Consider the following 23,788-nt stretch of genomic DNA (forward strand, 5'->3'; position numbering starts at 1 on the left):
GATGATTAAGATTTTGGAGATCAGTGAGCTGATCTCTTTCTTTTTTCCCATGTTAGCAAGGCTTTTTTATATAGTTGACACAGCTTAACACATGTCAGTGATGTCTTTTATAATCCAAGGAGCTCTTAAAGAGGCATTGGGGAGGCTCAATTTACACCAGGAGGATCTTATGTCTCCACTAATAAAACTTTAAACTGTATGGCTCCACATTGGTCTTTGAAGTCATTACTGTTCTAAAACTTTAACCAACACACAAAAAATGAGATTTTAAATTTTTTTCCTTATCCTTGACTTGGACCACTTTCACACACAACATGACAATGAAGGGGAAACCCTTACCTTTGCATCAATATTTGTTCTTTTTAGGAGAGATTTGTTTGCAACTCAAAAACTAATATTAAAAAATTACAATATGGTAGGTTTTCCCCTTTAAATTAAACTTTAATGCCAATTAGACTGACCTCACTTTTGGGAGAACCACTCAGTTGATTCTATAAATAGCAACACATCTGCCCATAAATGGGAGTGAAGGGGTAGTAGCCTCTCTTTAGAGAGAGAAATTATTTTTGTTTTCCTCAGCCAGAGTCTGCTAAACCGAGTGAGGCTATTCGTCCTCTCAGCTGTGCAATTTTTATTTCTCCGTTGGTAAGTATGTTTCTATTTTTTAAACAATTTTTTAGACCCCCATTGGGGAAAATAAGAAAAAGGCACAATATATGTAAATGAAAAAAGAAAAAGAAAAATGAGCACAAGAGGGGAAATATTGCATGGTTTTACTCCATTTGTTAAATTTATTTTAATGAATACTATATTTTCATCACTATCTTTCTATATGAATACAGACTCAAGGCAGGTGGGTGTATGTACCTTTCTTATTTCAAATACAGAGTTCCTCTTTCTTGTGTATTGACTTACAAAATGTGAAAAAACCATTTAATATAGAATATAAACATAATGTAATTGGGACCAAAAGTACTATGCTGTTTTTGTCAGTTATATTTTAAGTACTTTTCTTTAAAAGATAGACTTCTGATTGTTAATTCTTTGTTTTTCTTGACGTGTTTTTATCCTCCTGAAAATTCCAGATAAATACCTCTGATAGAGCTTTTGGAATTGCATTCATGCTCTTGAAATTATGCCTGCTAAAAAGAGATAGTGGAAGTGGGTGATTACACAGAAGAGCCAATGAAAGTGTTGTAATGAAGAATAATAGATATTGGAATGCTTGGAAGCAACTCACTTTCACTATCTCTGTGTTTCACATTCTTTGTCCTTCAGTTGAAAGGACATTTACAGTGTCCCTGGGAATCCCCATACGTTGAAGAGACTCCGTTGCACACCACTTTTGTATGTGGAAAATTAGGATGATTACATTTCAGGCCAAGGAAGCTTATATGTATTGGGCCAAATGCAGGTCTTGAGTAAGCAGCTATATGACTATGGACTCTTTCTAAAAGAACAAAGTTTATAGGATGATTTTTTTTACTTTGAACATTTACAATCTTCTGGAGAAAAGTTAATCAATGTATGTACTCTCTCTGGTCCAGATTCTTTCTAGAATTGACACAGGGGGACAATGGGAAGAGTTAAAAAAGGAGCCTTCACCTCTAAATAGCCTACAAAAGGACCAAGCAGAATTACAATTCTTACATTCATGGACATGCAAGAACTGTTTTCTTCCTACTCCCCTGAAGGTGCATATTGCCCCAAAGGTGGTGAGGTGAGGTATCCAGGAGGCAGAGCCATGGCTCCACTACCTAAGCAGAGCTGGACGACTGCAGAGGGGAGCCTATGTGGCAACGAAGGCTATGCCTACATTACAGGATTTTTCTGGGATACCAGAGGTATCCTGGAAAAACTCTGCCATGTCCAGGCAACACGGCTGCTCTTTCACTTTTTTTTTTTTTTTTTTTGCAGAAGTGCAGATGCGCTCTTTAGGAACCCCTGTCTTCTACCTCCCACGAGAAAGAAGGGCTCTTCTGAAAGAGGAGGCTTTTCTGAAACTTGGCCCAGTGTAGATGGGCCAAATTTTGGAAAAGCCTCTTCTGAAAAAACTATCTGCAATTTGAGTATCTTTTTCTGAGTGCAATTTGCACATCTTTCTGATAGTTCGGTGTAGTGTAGACCTAGCCAGAGGGGTGAAGCAATGTGCAAAGCCTCTCTGGGCAGTAGGAAGGTCCAGGAAGATCTTGTCTCTATGAGCCAAACTTTTTCTATATCTCCTTGTTGAGGATTATTCATAATCACCTTGTTGGGGATTATGTCAATTTTCATAATCTAGTCCTAAAGATTTTTTTAAGTGTAAGAACTGTAATTGTAGTTGACTCTTGAATATATTAGTATTTACATAGAAACATCAGCATTTAAAAAGTTTTACAATTAAAAAAGGGAAGGTAACACCACACCCCATAAATTCAATTCCATCCTGATTAATTATCTCCTGACTGTTATTTAAGAGCCATAGATGACCCTTGATCTTAACATAAAACTTCCAGCTGCAACCATGTGAGTCTTTCATATTAAGCTATGAGAGAATGTGCCTTTATATAGGAATTTCTAAGAGACTAATTTAGCCATCTGGAAGATACCCGATGTGTACTTTTCTTCCATCCCTGCAGTGTACCGGCAACTGGGAATTAAATATATTCTGGTGCTCTAACAGTTATACATTATTGGGTGTAAAGTGGGAAAATAGGAGGCCCAAAACTGAGCATTCTAGTCTTTTCTAAGTGACAAATAAATAGTGAACCATTAGGCATGTGTGGTCACAGCAGGAATTGGGCAGCAGTTATAGAAAAATATAACTAGAGGTAAACGATGCAAAATATGTGGAAGGTATCAGATTCCTACAGAAGCAAAGGAGAAGGCTATATTGATCGTTCAGTAGGTAAGGTTCAGTTAGAGCAGGCAAGAGCTTGTCAATCACTGTTTGCACTTTTGCAGCCAGACAAGGGCAGAGGTGAGCAGAGAAGTACATAGTGTGTTGTGCAGACTTGACAATGAGGAAGAAAAATATATGCAAGTAGTAAAGCATGGTAGATGAAATGTACTGTAGAAGTAGCAGATTTTACCTCTTCTCCTTGCCCATGGGTATGAAAGTTGTCTATGGTGAGAACAGTCATATTCTCTGTCTCACAGAAATTGAAAAAACTTAAAAAACAAGGAATAGTCTAGCAGCACCTTAAAGACTAACAAAACATGTAAATGGTATCATGAGCTTTTGTGGATACAACCCACTTCTTTAGATGAATGGAGCATTAAAAGTCCAGATCCAAGAATAAATAAGGGGGATGTGGAGAGCAAGGGAGAAAATTTTTCTTCTGAGCAAGACCATGTGTTTGTGTTTATACAGAACCTCACAAAATGGAGGTTCTTGATCTTGATTAGGGTCCCTGGGAGTGACTATAACAGAAATATATAATAAATAGGGCCATCAAGTGATTAAAAAATTTAATTGTGATTAATTGCATGCAACTCCTTTTTGAAACGCCATGGCGGTGTTCCAATGGGGCAGCGCTGCATGGAGCTTGGGATCAACTGGAGTTCCCAGCTGACCCTGTGCTCCATGCAGCTTTGCCCCTTGGAAGCACCACCATGGCATTTTAAAAGGGCAGCGCAAGGTGGAGCCCAGGGTCAGCTCTGCCCCTTTAAGGTGATGGAGTGGCATTTCAAAGGGGCAGTACAAATGGAGCCGGGGATCAGCTAGAGTCCCCAGCTGATTCCCGGCTCCGTATTGCAAAGCCTCTTTGTAGTGCTGAAGTGGCACTTCTAAGGGGCTTTGCAACATGGAGCCGGGCATCAGCTGGACACTCCAGCTGATCCCTGGCTCTGCTTGTGCTGCCCCTTTGAAGTGCTGGAGCAGCACTTCAAAGAGGCAGTACAGCATTAATGCCTGCGATTAATGTGTTAATTTTTTTAATGTGTTAATCCTGTTCTGTTAATCACAGACATTAACACAGATCAATTGACATCCCTAACAATAAATAATAATAATGCACCATTTGCCCTGTTGCACTAATGGGGGTTTCACAAGAAGAGAGAGGGCAGAGTGTGGCCTAGATACTATCCTAGAACTCTAGACCTCATGTAGAGTTAGGGTTAGGGTTTTACAAGAGATAAACTGGAGCAGACTCGAAAAAGACTTACAACAGAGAACATAGAAACTACTCCCATCTTGCTCTAAACTGCCTGGGGTGAATTCTGACCTTATTAAAGGCAATGGGTGTTTTGGCACTGACATTAATTGGTCCAGGAGTTTACCTCTTATTTCCTCCCAAATATGCATCTAAAAGGATTGATTTTGCAGCACTGCTAAGTATTAAACATATAGTCTACAAACATTGTACCTAATTATTATTACATTTTGAACTTGTGCCAGAGAACAGCTGCCCTCTGTGTTAACAGAAGGCTAAATAAATGTGGCTGCTCACAAGTTCTGTTAAGTGCTTCGAGTGAGGGTCTACATTAGAAATGGTTGGCCATTTGTGTTTATTCTACATTAAAGATAGTTGGCCATTCGTCTTTATTCTACATCAAGTTTGGACAAACACTTTAAAATGTTCAATCCCTAATTGTGAGGAAGTCTGGGAGTGGATTCTTTTATAATAAAGGGAAAGAGATGCACTTCCCTGAAAAGTTCATTTTATTTTTAGAAGAGAATTATGAGCAACAAAATAGCAAAACCTTTTGGTAAGGTCTTGAAAACAAAAAGCTTCCTGATCCATAAGCCACAAGCTGATTCTGCTGACTTGTATTTGGTCTTAATAGGACTTAGATGCATAGAAAGTTCAAGAACCAGAAACCTGGGGGTTCTCAGCTACTAATACTTCTGGACCACCACTGGAAGCTTAAGCTCTGCTCTCCTGGAGGATCCAGTGAATCTAGAAATTACAGGAAGGCCCATCGAGACCTAAGTGGAAACCTTCTGCAGAGCACTGATTGGCTCATGCTGGTATATAAATCAGGAAGCCAGCACAGACAGCAGTCTGAGGAATGATGCAGACTGTTGCTTGTGTCTGCTCCAAACCTTGCCTAGCTGTGAATCTTAGACTCTGGTTTCTGATCCTGATTGGTTCCTGACTCTGATTTTCTGCTATTTGTAATCTCGTAGCCTGGTCCTGACTTCCTGGTATACTGACCTGACTCAATCCCAACTCTGCCACCTGCCTCCCACCTGCATCTTGGTATCTAACCCTAATTTCCCAGCATCCTGACTGGGCTTGACAGTGACCTTGCTTCTGGTCTCCTGACTACATCATGATAAATGACCAGTACACACAATCTGTCCATGGCCTGACCCTGACAGAAGGGATACAGGATTGAGTACATGATAAAGAACATATGGTGATATTCACAAAATAGCTTAACTGGACAAATGCATCCTAAAAGCAAACACAGGTAGCTCTTAACACAGCTGTATTAACAGTAGAAGTGAGAGGAGCCAGGAACTTGTCTGTGTGCACCTACCTATCTGAGATTAAACTAACTGTAAAAAGAGAGGGGGAACACAGGACTTTTCATTGCCCGGTTAGCTGGTATATTGGAACAGGTCACATGCTCACAATGGTGGTAGAGCAGGAACACTTTTAGTATTTAATCTGTGTGTGTACACATCAAATTTTTTTAATATGTGTTATATCTATGTTGCCAACTTGCATAATTTATCAGTAGTCTTAAGCTATTTGGTGCGTGTAGTTTTTTTTTTTAAGTTCTTGGATTCCTGGGATTACATGAGAATCTCCACTGTCATTAAAATAAAAGTTTTGAGATTTGGGTGCTGAGACATGTGTGAAAATGTGACTGAAGTGTAGAAAGTGGAGGGTAAATGAAAAGCATCCAACACTTTTAAAAAAACCTCTCTTTTTTTTTTTTTTAATTAACCAAGCCCGCCAATAGCAGCATTAGCAGCGGCCAAAGCCCAGGGCTTTTTAAATTGCCACTGCAGTGCTGCACTGCATGCTGGCTCTGAGAGCTGGGCGGAGGGGAGGGGAGAATATGCCAAGCAGAGGACTGGCTGCCCTTCCCTGCCCCTTCTGTCCAAGGCCCCACTCCTTCTGGGAGCGTGGAGCTGGAACCCCGCCCCCACCCCCCCCACACACACACCATGCCCAGTGGCCCGTGGAGGTTGCTGGTTCCTTTGAAATCAACATCATGTGCACCTACCTATCTGAGATTAAACTAACTGTAAAAAGAGAGGGGGAACACAGGACTTTTCATTTATAGTGCTTTTTAAAAAAAACAAAAATTAAACAGGGCATAATTAGGGGTACTTGAAAATTTTCATGTCACATTTTTATCAAAGATATGTTGAAACTTTTTGTTTACAATTTATTTTCCATTTTCAAACTAACATTTTTGCACCTGATTTTTTACATATTTGAAATAATTGTTTAAAATATCTTATCTCAAAAATAGAAAAAGATTAATATAAATATGTAGTGGAAAATTTGTGTTTAAGCATTACACTAATGCATTTTGTGTGAAAGATAAAGAAACTAAAATTATTTAAAAAGAATCATGATCATTTCATTTTTGGCTTTTTCTATTTTATAAGTCCTATATTTTTCCTGAAATATAATATCCAGCTAAGTTGAATATATGGATTATTCATTTTAATTTTAAAATATAGGTTTGCACAATAGTTGATACATTTCCTGATCTACAGTTTGAAATAGGATATTGATTAAACTATGTCATTACCTTTGATGTTGATTTAAATAAGAAGTTATTTTAATATGTGTATCAGAAGTTGCATCTATTACTATTCAAGCCCCTTCATGTCCTTTGAATACGCAGTAATAAAGGTTACTTCTTAGGTCTTCTTGACAACTGGGAAAATAATTGAGTATGATGGGTGGGATCCCGACAACCATACCCAGTGCCATACCTACTGGCCTTGGCGTGGGTACAATGAAGGATGAGGAGGGTACAAAGAGTCCTCTTTGCCTCCTTGTGTGTACCACAAAAGATCTAGTCCCACTGTACTCCTACAGGGTCAGGACAGAGGTGGGCCAATGGCCCTGTACCTGCTCTGCTCTGCTCTAGGTTGATGAATGGGACCAGAATGCTGTGGAGGAGTAGGCTGCACCCCACGAAGGGATGTAATGGCTGGCACATTCTCCCTGAACTCCAGGGATCTAATCCTTACTAAAGCAAATACTTATTTACCCCAGTAGGAATTTGCCAGCCTAAGGACCTCAGGATTTGACCCAAAGTGCTTTGCAAACTTTATATATAGGAATTGCTCCACTCACCACTGAAATGCAACCACTTCTGGTGTGGAATGTAGCAGCTGCTCAGCTGCTTGAAGCAATCCTGTATGACTATTCAGAGAAGAAGAACAGGAAGTGAAGAATCCCTATCCAACTGAAACTGCAAGAGGAATTTAGGTCATCAGACTATAATTACCCTATCTGGAATTTATCCAGACACCGGTGGTAATATCCCTGCTTTTGGTAAAAGATGTCATTGGATTTTCTGTGAACACAAACAGATAGTACCATTGGCAGTACAATCACATTTCCTGACTCCATGCTTGGGAATTACTTTAGTATTGATTCAGTCAGAAGTATGTCACAGGAGGTCTCCAATTCTAGTACTGATCATATCCAGCCTGGCTTAGTTAGTGAGATCACAGCTTGAGGTGGCTATATTAATCAGGTATGATTTTTTGTTATTCATGAAATGACATTACTCAGGCTGTAGTAAGTAACAAATGGTTCAACAAATCACAATATTGTAAAATTCTCAGGAAAGCATGTTAGGGATTGAAACTCTTGGCTAAATATGAGTGTCACTACTTATTCTGTAGGAATCAGGGCCTACAGAAAATTGCAATATGTCGTCGAAGCGATTGCCATTTTACCAGAGAAGGCATAAACACTTTGATCAGTCCTACCGCAATATTCAGACAAGATACTTGCTCCAAGAGTATGCAGCAAGAAGGTAAGTACCATACATTTTCCATCAGTTTTAGAGGAGCTTCTGTTGTAGAGGAATCTATTTCAAAATGCAGAACTTTGTAAAGGAAAGAAAAAGTGACTTTGTTCTGAATTTCATATCTATATAAAGCAATGTATTTTTCCATGTTGGGAATCCTCTGTCCCATGATCTCCTTACTATCCAGCTGGGAACCCCTTCTGTTTAGCAATATGGAACAGTCGTGTACCCTGATATCTGTTCATTACCCCTACAAGTCGTAAACTCCTCCCTGAAAGCAAAGTAATGACTCATAAAAACTCTCTCTGATTTGAGAGATGAACATTGCTATAGCATATATCTAAGCATGGGAGATGTTTATTTTTACTGAATTATTCTTGCCAAATCAGTTCTGTGGAGATGTTCATTGCCTTGAAGTGGGGCTTTATGCATTTTGGACTATTCCAGGTTGTGGCCATTGGGATTCTTATTTTACATTTTAAAGTAAGCCGGAACTTCTCTCATGTTCAAATTGCCTTTCCTTCATCCATATGGGGGAGGTAATTTAAGTCTCAAGTTCTATTGTTAGCGCTACCTGAGATCCCTTTTCTCTCAGGGGAGTTGAGATAATCTTAGATGCTTGAGCTGATTGGCCCCACCTGCTATGAATGGGACCAAGACTTCTGGAAGCATGTAGGGTGCATGCCCCTGGAACATGTTTCATTCCCTAGTTAATCAGAGACCCTTTGGTGGCCTTCAGAACATGCCAACAATTGGGAGTTGTTTAATGGCAGGAAGATACTATAGGAAGCTTGTGCTCTCTATTGATTGTTCCATAGAAAGGATTAATTATCCTAATGATTTACTGAAATTATTTTTATATAATTGTGCAATAGGATCAGAGAAGAGATTGGGATGGGCACAGTGACTAAAAGACGCTGAATTAAATTGAGATAACATTACTGGGCACTTAAGATGTATGGGAATGAATATTATCCTCTTTCACTGAGTGAGTTCCTACATGCAGCTTAACATGTAAATTCCTCACACAACACTGTTTGGGTACCAGGTGTGCCATTTGACTGCTTCAATGTAATTTCTATAAACTTTGTACTTCTATACTTCATATGTATAGCCTTTTTATAGTGATTTCTTTTTGTATTTGAAGGGTCGCTTCTAGACAAGCAGCCTCTTATAAGTCCTCTGACAGTACAGAAAGAACTACATGTAGGCTCTGTTCCAGGAGGTTGCACACCTCAGCTGAAGAAGAGTCACAAGAATACAGGAAAAGGTAAAGCTTGCATTGGCACCTGTAAATCACTTTGTTGGGTCAAATGTCAGAGAATAGACACTTTCTTGTCAGATACTCTTAGGGAGAAATCCTGGCTTCATTGAAGTCAAGGTCAAGATTTCCCAATAGAACTAGGAATTCACTGTGAAAGGTAATTGTAAGACACAACACTACATTTGCAGTTCAGTAACAGGCACTCTGAGGATTCCATGATGGCTGTTGGCAAAAAGCTACCAAGGAACCACAGAAAAGTAGCAAGGTGGCAAAGTAGATTTACTGACAGAGCTGTCAGCAAGATTGGAGCCTTCTTTGACTTCTGTGTCATGTCTAGAATATCAAAGGGTTGCATGTCTCTTACATCTTATATTTCAGACCTTCAGTGCAGGGTTATGCTCCAAGTTGGCTATGGAAACAGATTTAAAATGAGAAGAAATTGAAATCTATACAGAATCTGGATTTTTTTTAATAAGAGCAAATATTCTGTGCCCTTACTGAATATGAAGATTATGTATTGGGGTCAGTTTAATTGTATTAGTTACCTCCCTCACATCCTGTTTATCAAGGGGATAACTTGTCTCAGTTACAGCATTGATATGAAGTCCTATACTTTATTCCATTCATCAATTTGAATGGCTGTATGTGCCCTGACATACTCCACGGTAAATACACCAAAACCCACAAACAATGTATGTTATGAAGGCTCTAGAATAGAGTGCATATACCTTTTCCTTTGAAGATAATGAGAAGGATTACAAACTATCCTTTTGTTGCCAGTATTACCATCATCCCATCATCAAAAAGAGATGTACCAGTTTTAAAAAAATCTTAATATGCTTTGAATTTGTAACCCATTTTATTATTTAAAGAGATAAAGCACATTCTAAACAGTACAAGGCAGAATAAATCTGGGACTCAAATTATAGTGAAACTATATAAAGAAATAGCATAAACAACCACAGAAATAAGGGCTTGATTCAGCCTCCATTAATGTCAATGGGAGTTATAGAATTGAAGGCCAGAAGGGGTCATTGGATTATCTAGTATGACCCTCTGTATCTCACAGATCACCACCACCATCTAGCAAACACACACTAAGCACAAACAACTGAAATGAGACCACAGTATTACAACCCACAGGAGGCTAGACTAGTATGTGCTACAGGCAGAGAACAAGAGGAACAGAGATTCACCAGTGCTTGGCAGGAAAACAGCTAAGTGAGTTATACTCAGATAATCTCAGCAAGAGACCCATTTCACACACTACAGAGGAAGGTTAAAAATCCCAAATTCATTGCCAGTCGGGCCTGAGGGAAAATTCCTTCCTGACCTCATATATAATGCTGAGTTAGATCCTGAGCATGTGAGCTAGAATGAGCCAGCCAAACATCTAAGGGTATGTCTACACTACCCCGCTAGTTCGAACTATGTATGCATTTGAATTTCCTGGGCTTCATTTGCATAAGCGGGGAGCCGCCATTTTTAAAACCCCGCTGGTTTGAACCCCGTGCAGCGTGGCTACACGGGGCTCGAACTAGGTAGTTCAAAACAATTGCATACCTTTTTCTGACAAAAAAGCAGCAGTCTAGACATAGCCTATTTGATTTCTATAGATTTTGTTCTTATAATGTAACTCTATTTGCAGAATCCCCACATTACTTTTTTAGCTGGGGTAAATGGGCACAGCTCACTGACTTCAATAGCATTATTGCAATTCATTCCTACAGATGATCTGGCCTCATGCTCACTGGGAAGAGCAAGCAAACAGAAGGCTCATTCATTTGCAGTTTTTGAGATGCTTGTTTTGAGAACTTGAGGGGGAGAAATAGTTCACATTATAAAATGTGCACCTTTGTAATGCTGCCACTAATAGGACTTCCAAATCCTCTGCCTCCTGCGTATCAGTAATAATAGGAAAGCCTTAATCCTAGGTTACTTATAAATAGTTTTCTCTTATAATTCAGGACTCATGAACAAAAGTCTGATATAAGTGAACAGAAGAGGATCCGGTTTGCCACTGATTTGGCTGATATGGAAGAAGAGCTTCGTTCAGCTAGACTCCTTGCAAGAGAACATCTGGATAGAGCTACCATACACAGGATGGTACTGTAACAGAATCATTTTATTTCCTTTCTGAGACGAACTGCAAGCTCAAGTGCAGTTTAGAACTATGCTTCAAAGCCCAACAGTAGTTTAAGAACATAAGATAAGCCACACTGAGTCAGAGTAAAGGTACAGTTGATCCAGTATCCTATCTTCCAACAATGACCAATGCCAGGTAGTAATCCATTCCCTGTCACCCATTCATAGCTTCTGGCAAACAGAAGCTAGGGACTCCATCTCTGCTCATCCTGGTTAATAGCCATTGATGGACCTATCCTTCATGAATTTATCTAGCTCCTTTTTGAACCCTGTTATGGTCTTGGTCTTCACAACATCATCTGTTAAAGAGTTACAGAGGCTGACTGTGCTTCCTTTTGTGTGTTAGAAACCTGCTGCCTATTTTTTTCATTTAGTGGCTTCTAGTCTTTATGTTGAAATAGTAAGTAACACTTCCTTATTTGCTTTCTTCACAGCAGTCATGATTTTATAGACCTCAATCTTCTCTTAGGGTACGGCTAGCCTGCGGGAACACGTCCAGGGAACACATTTGCTATTCCACTTTTTTTTGTGGAAGAGCAAATGCACTCTTTGGGAAACCCCTGTATTCCTCGTTCCATGAGGAAGAAGGGGGCTTTTGAAAGACGGTTTTTTCACCTAAATTTGGCCCAGTCTAGATTGGCCTCTTTTCAGAAAAGCCTCTTCTGACAAAATTATCGGAAAAAAATATGCAAAATGTGGAGTACATTTTGTGTATCTTTTTTCTGATAGAGCCTTGCAGTCTATACGTACCCTTTGTTCCCTCTTTTCCAAGCTGAAAAGTCCCACTCTTATTAATCTCTAATATGGAAGCTGTTTATATCCCTAATCATTTTTGTTGCCCTTTCCTGAACCTTTCCCAATTCCAAGATATCTTTTTAAAGATGGGACAACCACATCTGCATGCAGTATTCAAGATGTGGGTGTAACCATAGATTTATATAGAAGCAATATGATATTTTCTATCTTACATATCCTTTTAATGATTCTCAACATTCCATTAAGTTGCAACTGTTAATCTTTGCATATAGCTTTCAGAATCTGGCTCTGGTGCTAGATAATGCTCCACTCCATTTTTTATTTCTATTTCTATACAATAGGTAGAAGAACAAATGGCCTTGGAAAGACACACCATTGAGGAAAGTATAAGTCGTGCTCCTGAAATTTTGGTACGACTGAGGTCTCATACCGTTTGGGAAAAAATGCCTGTGAGGCTTTACTTCACCGTACAAGGATTTCCTACCCCTGTTGTACAATGGTAAGAATCTGTGTTTCCAGTCCTCTGAAATGGATGTTTAGTTTGTCTTCCATTTGGTAGTTCTGACAGAACTATTCTGTCATGTACCCTTTAAAATTCTCATAGATATGCTGGGTAGTAGCTGTGGATACTACAGTTAAAGGAGCAGAAGGACAAACTTTGTGTAATATATCAAGTAGATATACATTTCAGAATGCTAATTACAAAAATGCTCATTAATTTAACTGATAATAACTTAGCAAGTGGTAAAATACATTGAGCTTTGCTAAATGGTAAGTGTTTTCCAGGTTTTAGACCCAGGCCATAGTACCTAGCAATTAAAAAATGGAAAGTCAAAGAGGAAGCCCATACCTGATGAGATGGTAGTGCATTCTCCTGCCAGTTAAAAGGTACAGCTGGTAGGAGAATTTGGCCTTTGACGTTTACCATCCAACAAGTTCTAGCCAGAGATAAGTTATCAGGTGTCTTGTCAAGACTCAGAAACCACAGGAAAAGGTAAATTTTAGGTTTATTGAGTGATTAAAAGATTAATCATGATTAATTGCACAATTAATCATGCTATTAAACAATAAAATTCAATTTAAATATTTTTGGATTTTCTACATTTTCAAATATATTTATTTCAGTTACAACACAGATTACAAAGTGCAGATTTTTATTTATTTTTATTAAAAATATTTACATTGTAAAAAACAAAAGCAGTAGTATTTTCCAAATTCCTCCATTACAAGCACTGCAGTGTAATCACTTTATAATGAAAATTGAACTTATCTTTACTTACTGTTTACAATATGACTTGAAAAACAGAAAAAGCATTTGCATGGCACTGTTGTACCCAGAATTGCAAGATATTTACATGCCAGATGCACTAATGATTCCTTCATGCTTCCTTCATACTTTATCCCCCATTCTAGAGGACATGTGTCCAAGCTAATGAAAGGCTGTGCTTGATAATGATCCAAAACAGTATGAGCAGTATGTTCATTTTCAACACTGAAGTCAGGTGTCACCAACAGATGGTTTATTTTCTTTTGTGATTGTTTTGGTTCTGTAGTTTCTATATCAGAGTGTTGGTCTTTTAAGACTTTGCGATAATATGAAATATAAGGCAGAATATGGGACAAGCAGCAGGAGACATACAATTGTCCCCTAAGGAGTTCAGTCATAAATGTAATTAACTGATTATTTCTTTAACAAGCATAATCAGTATGGAAGCATGTCCTCTGGAATGGTGGTCAAAAGAGACATATACATTTTTAGCATATCTAGCACATAAATACCGTGCAGTGCCAGCTACAAAAGTGCCATATGAATATCTATTCTCACTTTCAAGTGATATTGTAAATCAGCATAAACAAACTTGTTTGTCTTAACAATTGGCTGAACAAGAAGTAGGACTGAGTGAACTCTGTAACAAAATAATTCTACATTTGTAAGTTGAACTTGCATGATAAAGAGATTGCATTACAGTATTTGTAGTAGGCGAATTGAAAAATACTATTTATTTTATTATTTTTACAATTTATTGCAAACATTTGTAATAAAATAATATAAACTGACCATTGTATGTTTTGTACTGTAATAAAAATCAATATATTTGAAAATGTAGAAAAATCCCAATTATTTAATAAATTTCTATTGGTATTTTATCATTGTTTAGCAGTGCAATTAAACTGGAATTAATTGTGATTATTTTTTATCACAATTAATTATTTTAAGTTAAGTGTGTGAGTTAATTGGCTGTCGATTAATCACAGTTTTCACAGAAATGTGAAAACCAGTTTATTCTTAGGCTACAATTTAAAGAAGTTTTTTGGGCAAATTAGACCTTTTGGCAACAGAAAGAATCTGGAATCTCTTTTTTTCTAGAAATCCTTATTGATTGGAAGAGTCAGGTTAATTGATGGATTTAAAATGATGACAATATTATCTTGAATGGCATAGTTATTTTCAGCACTTGAAAGAGTCATGAAGATAGTTTAAAAATTGGAAATGTAGCTGATATATAATATTAATTCCCTACTTCTAAATAACATCCTCTACCATAGAGTGTGCTGAAATATGGGGCCTTATTCTCAGTTCCTCTTCATTTTCTTTTGCACCACTCCAAGAGTGCAAAAGGGATTCAAAGTAGCTGGAGCCAGTAGCTGAGGGTTCCCATTAAATAGATGAATCATGATAAGGTTTTGGGTTGGAATAGCCAACCATGTGCCAACCCCTGCTGGCTCTTCTTCCTGAGCATGGGGCGTGTGTGTGTGTGTGTGTGTGTGTGTGTGTGTGTGTGTGTGTGTGTGTGTGTGATTGCCATGATGGATTGAAGGCATGTCAGAGTGGGAGGTGTGAAATTAGAGCCCCATGCTCTCAGATGATCCTGGCCAGTGTAGCAGCCTTTAGGGGACCATTATCTAGCAGTGCAAACCGTTCTAACCCATGCAGAGGATCAGTTTGACCCCTAGGATTAAGGGGCACAAAAGTGGCATGAAGCCACCTAAGTCTCTTCTTGGTTAGTACACAATATTGATGCTCTTTGGATCTGAGTGTACTGATTAGGCCTGAGTGTGCTCTCAGTTACAGCAGGGTAAATCAGAAGTCACTTCAATGAAAATATCAGACTGTTCTGAGAAGATTAGGCCAGATAGTTTCTCTGCATTCAGCCCTTCCTCTAACCCTTGCATGTCTCATCACCTCCCTCTCATACTGTGCAAAGTATATTTTTATTTGCATGTGGCAGTAATGACCATGCTCTTGTTAGGGCTTTCACCACTTGTGAGTTATGTGGCCAACCTTAGATCATGTGTATAAAAAACGCATTATGGTACCTAACCTCATATATTATCCATGTGCACAGCATATGCAGAGATAACTGTAAGATTTCTATAGGCTAGACTGAACAATAAGGGTTGACATGAAGGTATTCTGTCCTAGAGGAAGCCCAGAGAGAGAATTGTCTCAATAACAGTTTTGTTCCTGCTGATCCCTTTCTTAGGTGAAGTGACTTGTAGAGTTGATGAGGATGCAACTTATTTCTGTTCATGCCAGTGGCTTTGTTGGCTAGTGTGCTGGGAAGTTCAACACACTCTCACTCATTTCTACTCACTCCCCACTTGCCTGCTCAGTGTGAGCGTGTAGCTTTACATTCACATCCCTGTCCAAACTATAATTATTTCCTTTTATTTCCTTGCTTGACCATGTATGGGCAAGTCATGGTCATATTCCCTGTATTTATTCATGTATACTATTTATACAGAGAGAACTCAGTTATTAAAATATGACATCCTGATGGAATAATCACTAAATTGTACTGCAGGGTATTTGTTTTTCTTCTTGATTGTTAGGTATAAAAATGAGGAATTGATTACACCTGCAAGTGAACCAGGAAAATACAGCATTGAAAGCAAATATGGGGTGCATATGCTGGAGATAAACAGGTAAATTATTCTCATGAATAAGAAAATACTATTTAGTGTACAACTGTTAAATATTTTACTGTAAATTTCTAAAATGTGTTATAAAAATGTGAACTATAGCGCACTTAACTTCTGCTCGGCAGTTACTCTGAATTATTTGAGAGGATACTTCCTAAATAGTCTGGGTATAGGGTCATTGTAATGCAGAGGTAGGGAAATCTACCATAGCCCACAAATTGTCAGCAAAAAGAAACAAATCAAGAGGTAAGTGAACAGAAAAAAAGGTCTTTAAGTCCAGCAATGTAAATGTCCCCTTCACATGCCCAACTCTTCTCCGCACCCCACTCATAGTTGCTGCCCTTGGTCAGGGCAGACACAGAGTTCTGAGGTGCATCCACAGAGTTCACCTCCCATCCTGAGTTGAGGGGGAGGTAAGGAGGCATCTTACTCCACTGGTCGCTCACCATCCACCTGCTTGCTACTTTCTGGCACCACCTTGCTGGCCATTTGTCTCACCTCACTGCCACTGCTCCGCTGGCCACTCATTGCATCCTCCACTGGCTTGTGATGGATTTGGCTCTGGGCCAAACCTAGTGAGTTCAGCTCTCGTGAGTTTCTTGTGGCTCAAAACACAGTCTAGTCACAAGAAATTCTAGCATCTACTGAAGTAAATTAAAAATAATAAAGAGATTCCTTATGGAGTCTGCTCTAGTTCTATCATTAGAATGGATGTGTGTGTGGGGGAGAGGGGGAGGGCAGAGAAGGAGGGGGAAAGAGAAAGAGGTTGAACCAGTCTTACAGCTCACAACTGCCCATCCCTCTGGCTGGCTCCCTCTGCCCGTCCCCCAGTTAAATTCACAGAGCAGCTTTGCAGGGGAAGCCTTGTCCATCTGAAGTTCTTTACACTGAGGCTGCATCTAGACTGGCAAGTTTTTCCGCAAAAGCAATTGCTTTTGGGGAAAAACTTGCCAGCTGTCTACACTGGCTGCTTGAATTTCTGCAAGAACACTGACTTCCTACAGTCTGAAATCAGTTCTTCTTGCGGAAATGCTATGCTGGTCCTGTTCGGGCAAAGCCCTCTTGTGCAAATGCTTTTGCGCAAGAGGACCAGTGTAGATTGGCACGGACGCTTTTCTGCAAAAAGTGATTTTGCGGAAAAGCATCCGTGCCAATCTAATGCTCTTTTCTGCAAATGCTTTTAACGGAAAACTTTTCCGTTAAAAGCATTTGCGGAAAATCATGCCCGTCTAGATATAGCCTGAGAGTTTCTCTCATTCGAACTGAGTTAAACAGTCAGACTTTTCTGCATTCCCACAATAAATGCAAGCATTAGTGATCATATCTCACAATCCTTGCATTTAGTGGCAACGCAATGAGGGGCAAAACACCATTATAACAGTTGAATATCTAGCAGGTCAAAGCAAACTAAGTGAACTGTATTTACATGAACACACTTAGAATCACATTCTTTAAACAAAGAATATTTCCCTCCTCTGTGCCAGGTTAAGAACAGACTCTCTTCTTTTGTATTCCCCCAATAATTAAAGAGATTGCAATTAGTTTAACACAATTTGTAACACCAACCACGTTGATTACAGTGAGCAAAACACCATTGTAACAGCCAAATATCTAACACATCTAAGCAAAGCAGGGGCAAGCTGTCTTTATATAAACACACTCGGGCTGTGTCTACATTGGCACTCTTTTCCGTAAAAGGGATGCTAATGAGACCAGTCAGAATTGCAAATGCCGCGGGGGATTTAAATATCCCCCGCGGCATTTGCATGAACATGGCTGCCGCTTTTTTCCGGCTCGGGGTTTTGCCGGAGAAAAGCACCAGTCTAGACGGGATCTTGCGGAAAATAAGCCCTTTTCCGGAAGATCCCTTATTCCTACTTTCAAGCTGGCTGTAATGGAAGCACTGATTCAGCCCCTGCTTACATTTTCAATATTATTTGGGGTAATAAAGTTGATTATTACTTTTCCATGATTTTCCACAGTCACCACCTGAGGCAGGGAGTGGGAGCTTCTGCTATCGGCCCCACACATAGTTGGGCTTCCACTGTAAAAATTGTGGTGGTAGCTTAAAATTGTAGCATCCATAAATACTGCAATATTGCAAGTTAAGTAGGGCCTTAGAAAAGCAAGAAATAAAATCCCACTTTGATAGTACTAGCTGTACCTTTGTAGTGTAAACAAATCCTGCCTACTTCTTGAATTTGGAAGGGGAAAAAAAGATGTGATGTAGACTTTCAGATGGCAGAGCCAACAAGTTGAAATGTGCATATATCTTTTTTTCTGGATACAGGACAGCTAAGATTATTTACCTAACCACTCCTGTACTCTTCTCAGCTGTCCATACCAAAGTGCTGAGCTACATGTCATCTGAGCTGCAGCCTCTTAAAATGGCTTTGGAATTTCTTCTTAGCACTTCTCCAAGGCATATGTACTGAACTTTTACTTCTGATGCAAGTGTGACATTTATTCCTATGAATATACTGGGTATTTTGTCCCCAGATGGAAAATTCTTGAGATGCCAAAAACAGAGCATCACCCCCATTTTAGTTGTAATTGGAAACTTTCATCTGCCCATTTATCTCAGAGGACTCTCAACCTGTGCAGGAACCCAAATCACCTTCATAGCTCTGTTTCAGATTTTTAAGACATCCTTTGGTCAATTTACCATGTCTTCTGGATTCACAAGATACAACCCTTCCCATATTCTGTTGATTTCTGGCTGCTTAGAGGGGTCTTGTGCTAGTCTTTCACCTCCTAGGCTATGTCTAGACTGCATCCCTCTGTTGACAGAGGGATGTAAATCAAGCACATCGAAATTGCTAATGAAGCAGGAATTTAAATATCCTGCACCTCATTAGCATAAACATGGCTGCCGCTTTTTTTTGAAACGTAGTTTTTTTGAAAAAACGGCAGTCTAGATGCGGATCTGTCGAAAATAAACCCTTTTTCAACAGATCCTGTATTCCTCAAAAAATGAGGTTTACAGGATCTGTCAAAAAAGGGTTTATTTTTGACAGATCCACATCTAGCCTGCCATTTTTTTAAAATTTGTTTAGAAAAAAAGTGGTGTCCATGTTTATGCTAATGAGGCATGGGATATTTAAATCCCTGCTTAATTAGCAATTTCAATGTGTCTAATGTGTCCACAGAGAGGTGTAGTCTAGACACACCCCTAGTTGGGCTTCCTTAGTTAAGGCAGAAGGCCAATCTTTTCAAATTTCATCATGTGTGAGCCTTTCCTTGCCTCCACTGATTCTTATTTCCTGACCTGGAACAGGTCATGTTTTTGCTTTATTCTTTTGAGTTAGAATCAACACAGCATTCTAGATGCAGATATACCAATGATTTATATAATAGCAGAACATTTGTATTCTTTCTGCCCCATTCCTTGTTATGCACCTTTTTACACAGTGGCCGCATCTAGACTGGCATGATTTTGCAGAAATACTTTTAACGGAAAAGTTTTTCCATTAAAAGTATTTCCGCAAATGAGCGTCTAGATTGGCATGGATGCTTTTGGGCAAAAGCATCCATTCCCAGTATAGGCGTGCTTTTGCGCAAGAAAGCTCCGATGGCCATTTTAGCCATCGGGCTTTCTTGTGCAAAAAATTAAGGTGCCTGTCTACACTGGCCCTCTTGCACAAGTATTCTTGCACAAGAGGGCTTATCCCTGAGCGGGAGCATCAGAATATTTGCGCAAGCAGCACTGAATTCTTACATTAGAACGTCAGTGCTCATGCACAAATTCAAGCGCCAGTGTAGACAGCTGGCAAGTTTTTGCAAAATCTTGCCAGTCTAGATGCACCCAGTGTGTTTTGTTCTTGGCTACAACAAAATTCAGGTCTCACCTGTCATCGATTACACTGTCAATGATTAATTTAGACCCAGCAATGTTTGTGAATAGGTCAAAAGATTTTGTCCACCATGTATCACTTTGCTCTTCTCAAGATTGCATTGTTGTATTAGCGGCAGCCATTTTTATGCTAATGAAGCGCGGGAGATTTAAATCCCTGCTTCATTAGCAATTGCGATACATCTAATTTATATCCCTTTTCCGAAAAAGGGATGTAGTCTAGATGTAGCCTAAGGATTTGATTCACCTTAAATCTCTCTAGAATAACTCCTCCGTACCCCCATATGCTCTTTGCATCATGAACAGCAACTAGGAAGAGATTTGTTATTTTTCAGTAATAAAAAAACAAACAAAAAACCTGACAGGTCTGGCACCACCACCAGACTTTTCACATGAAAGGAAAGACAAGGCTTGGAAGGGGGCACTTTTTGGGCAACAAGAAGCAGAAGAAATAAACCTGGCTCTTTGTAGAGCATGGGTGGGGGGACAAGAAAAGATAAACCCAGGCACAGGGGCTATCTCCAGCTATAAACAAAGCATGCCCTGAAGAGAAGGACCAGATAGATGCAGGCTGGAGAAGAGAAAGAAAAAACAACATCAAAAGTGTTATTGAGGGTCTTGATAACAGATGAACACAGGCACTTATTGGAGTACCATTTCCCACCACTCCTGCCATCTCTGCAAATGACACACAGCCTGGATTGTGCCACTGGGGCCACAACCCTCTGGAGACTGGAGGAAGGGTAGGCAGCGGGCTAGCTAGCTCAGGGTTCAATCAGTGGGAACAGGTACTCTCCTCTCTCTGCCTCTGTTAAGGACTCTGCAGTTGCAGCTGCTACTTCCTCACTCCAGTAGCAAAAGGAGCAGACAACATTCTTAGCAGAGTGGAGCCATGCTTTCACCTGGGATCAGCTGATCCCAGTCCCGTCCTGGCCTCGCTCCCAAGGGTGGGGGAAATCAATTAGCCCCAGCATTCCCTTGGCTGGCTGCAGCATGGGGGAGGGAGGCTTGTAGTGCACTGCTCTACCTTTCCCCAGATAGAGCACGCTGGAACTGGAATGTTCAGTTGGCCAGAGGGGAAGGGTGAGGAGGAAGAAGGGACCCAAGGTGCAAGATGGGAGAGGCAAAGAAATGCCAAAAAAGGAGCTGTAGGGGAGGGGTCAGCCCTTTGTGGTGCCCCTCTGACTGCAATGCCCTGGGCCTGGGCCCGGGCCCACATCGGCCAACCGTAAGACTGGCCCTGCCTCCTTGGAAGCAACAGGGAGCAGGGAAGCAAATGTGGGTATGTTGACACTCTGGAGACTACACTGACATTGCTATGTTGAAATGGCCCTATAGTGTAGATGCAGGCTATGCAGACAGAAGGGGTTTTTCTGCCCCTACAGGAACATCACCTCCCTGAGTGACGTTAGCTATGCTGATCAAGCCCTGTGCCATCACCTTAGCTGTGTCTACACTGGGTGTCTTGTTGGCATAGCTATGTTGGGTAGGGGTGTGGTTATTTCACACCCCTTACTAATGTAGTTATTTTGATAAACTGCTTTTTACAGTAGACCAGACTTTAGATTTCCCAGGCTCCTTCTAGGAAGTGTAAATAGACACTGCCTCACACACAGGGAATACAGTTAAGACTTTATTTAGCCTTTTGTTAGGTCCCTAGCTCCAGTATAACTGGCTGCAGTCCTTCTTTAAGGAAGATCTAGAGCTGTCATAGCAGGGGCCTTGACAGAGCATTCACCGACTTGTGTGGGGGGAAGATTGCATATAGCTATGTAAGATCTGCTTCAGTATGCCTAACTAACCACAGCTCTTAGTTTTCAAATTCCACAAGCATTGCTTTAAAAAGTAAAACAGAAACCCCCCAAAATGTGTAAGTATCCTGGCTTTGCAAATGTCACTGCAGGACAGGTAAGGTACTAGTAGTGATACATTATGGCACAAGAATCTAAATGTTTTATGCTTGTTTAAATTTAAATACTGAGGGGGAGATCTTCCATCCCTTCTGGATTCTATGGGAAGCACAATCAGACTATGTCTACACAGCAGCATTATTTCAGCAGCGTTATTTTGGAATAACTGATGTTATTTGGAATAACTAATTTAGAAAAAAACAACATTATTTCAAAGTAATAGCAAGCTGCAGGACTTCTTACTCTGACTCTGGTAACCCTCATTTCACGAGGAGTAAGGGAAGTGGAAGGAAGAGTGCTCTTCCTTCTACTTCCTGCTGCGTAGACAGCGCCAAAAGCCAGGTTAAGCTATTTTAACTTCAGCTGTGCAATTGACGTATCAGAATTCCATAGCTTAATTTGACTTTTGCCTTGCTGCATGGATGTGCCCTCAATGTGTAAGGATGTGGGTGTGGCTGCAGAGTCCAAAGGTCATCTTTCATGCTGCAAAGTTGGGTTCTGGAGTGCAGAGCAGCTCGTGGTAAGCTGCCACTCAGGAGGCTCTAGCTTCTATGGGATGGAATGCTTGAATAATAAACAAACAAATATATAAAATAATACGAATGCTAATGTCATCCTTTGTGTCAGAAATCCCAAACAAACCAATTTGACATATAGAGTGTGAATCCTATATGCCACTTATGCTTAAATACCTAGAGATAACTGTGTAGATTAAGAAGAGAATAGAAAACTTACTGCAGGTTTTCCTCGTTTTTTGATCTTTTACATCAGACTGTTAGTGTTATTTTAATTTTATGCTGTATTTTCTTTCCATATTAAGAAGCTAAGGATTCATGTCCAAAGTTTCATAAGACCAGATACCACAGCAAAGGGTCAGTTCAACTTTAGATAGATTTGTGAAGAATTACTGGTTTATTTTGTGTGTGTATTAAAAGAGCAACAATTTTGAGTTAAAAAGTGATTAATTTGTTTTCCCAGCATACACAACAACCCCACATGCTGTAGTATTTATGCCACTATCTTGGTCTCTTGTGGTAATCCAAGCAAGTCGTGGGGTTTTCTATTATGTCTTTGATAATTATTGTAAAAATCTATTCCATATTTTGCCACTTTATTTTGCTACTGTAAACTACAAGGCTGAAGATCTGTCTTTGGGAGGAGCTAGGAGCCCTGTACATTTAATTCTTTTATTTGACCCATCATCTGGTCCTGTTTATGGTCAGCAAGAGGTAAATTTCTGGAAGTAAGTGGCATCAGTTATTCCACTTTGTGGCATGTCACAATCGAAAATATATGACATGGCTCAGAAGCAAATGCGTGCCATTCTTATCACTCCAGCGATATCCATATGGTATGCCACAAAACTTGGGATCCTTGCATCACACACTTTTGAGTGTGCTCTGTTCTTTCACACCTGGTGTCCATAATCTTGCAGCCATATTTTTATCCCTTTCATCTGAGAGTTTCCAAATTAATTTTACACAATCAAAATATTCAGGGGCTCTTAAAAAATACAAAGAGCTCACCACAACTTTACAGCAGTGTGACTCCAGTGGAATTACTCCTGTTTGATCATGATGGAAAAAGAATTAAGCCCATTGTCCTTGGGTGGGGAAGAGTGGGAGTTATTTCAACACTAGACCCTGTGTGGCTGCATTTGATGCAGTGTAAATTATTTTTGATCTTATAATTTCATTTATATTAACAGTACTTTGTCTCTTTTCCCCACAGAGCTAATTTTGATGATACTGCTACCTATACAGCAATTGCAACAAATGTCCATGGACAGGTGTCAACCAACGCTGCTGTGGTTGTGAGGAGTAAGTCTTATAAAACAATTAAGCCTGGAATAAATATAATAAAAAAAACCTGTCCTCATCCTCAAAGGAATGCAAATTACCCTCCAAAGATGAGCCTGGGGACGTACATTTTTAGCTCTTCTAGACACTAAAATCCACAGATTTAATAGAATAGTAATAGAAATGTAGCCGTGTTAGT

At 39.7% G+C, this 23,788-nt stretch overlaps 1 protein-coding gene across 1 annotated transcript in view; it reads left to right on the forward strand.

Annotated features, from left to right (window-relative positions):
- The first annotated feature begins 487 nt into the window (after positions 1–487).
- The window catches only part of MYOM2 (myomesin 2), a 106,257-nt gene continuing 82,956 nt past the window's right edge, over positions 488–23,788 (forward strand). Inside the window, exons 1-7 of the mRNA XM_006137769.4 lie at positions 488–645; positions 7,811–7,944; positions 9,086–9,208; positions 11,170–11,308; positions 12,445–12,602; positions 15,938–16,030; positions 23,522–23,610. Of these exons, the coding sequence (XP_006137831.2) occupies positions 7,838–7,944; positions 9,086–9,208; positions 11,170–11,308; positions 12,445–12,602; positions 15,938–16,030; positions 23,522–23,610 (709 nt within the window). The 5' untranslated portion in view covers positions 488–645; positions 7,811–7,837. The remainder of the gene's footprint in view (positions 646–7,810; positions 7,945–9,085; positions 9,209–11,169; positions 11,309–12,444; positions 12,603–15,937; positions 16,031–23,521; positions 23,611–23,788) is intronic.

Source organism: Pelodiscus sinensis, chromosome 3 (assembly GCF_049634645.1).
Source record: "Pelodiscus sinensis isolate JC-2024 chromosome 3, ASM4963464v1, whole genome shotgun sequence".
NCBI classification, from domain to species: Eukaryota; Metazoa; Chordata; order Testudines; family Trionychidae; genus Pelodiscus; species Pelodiscus sinensis.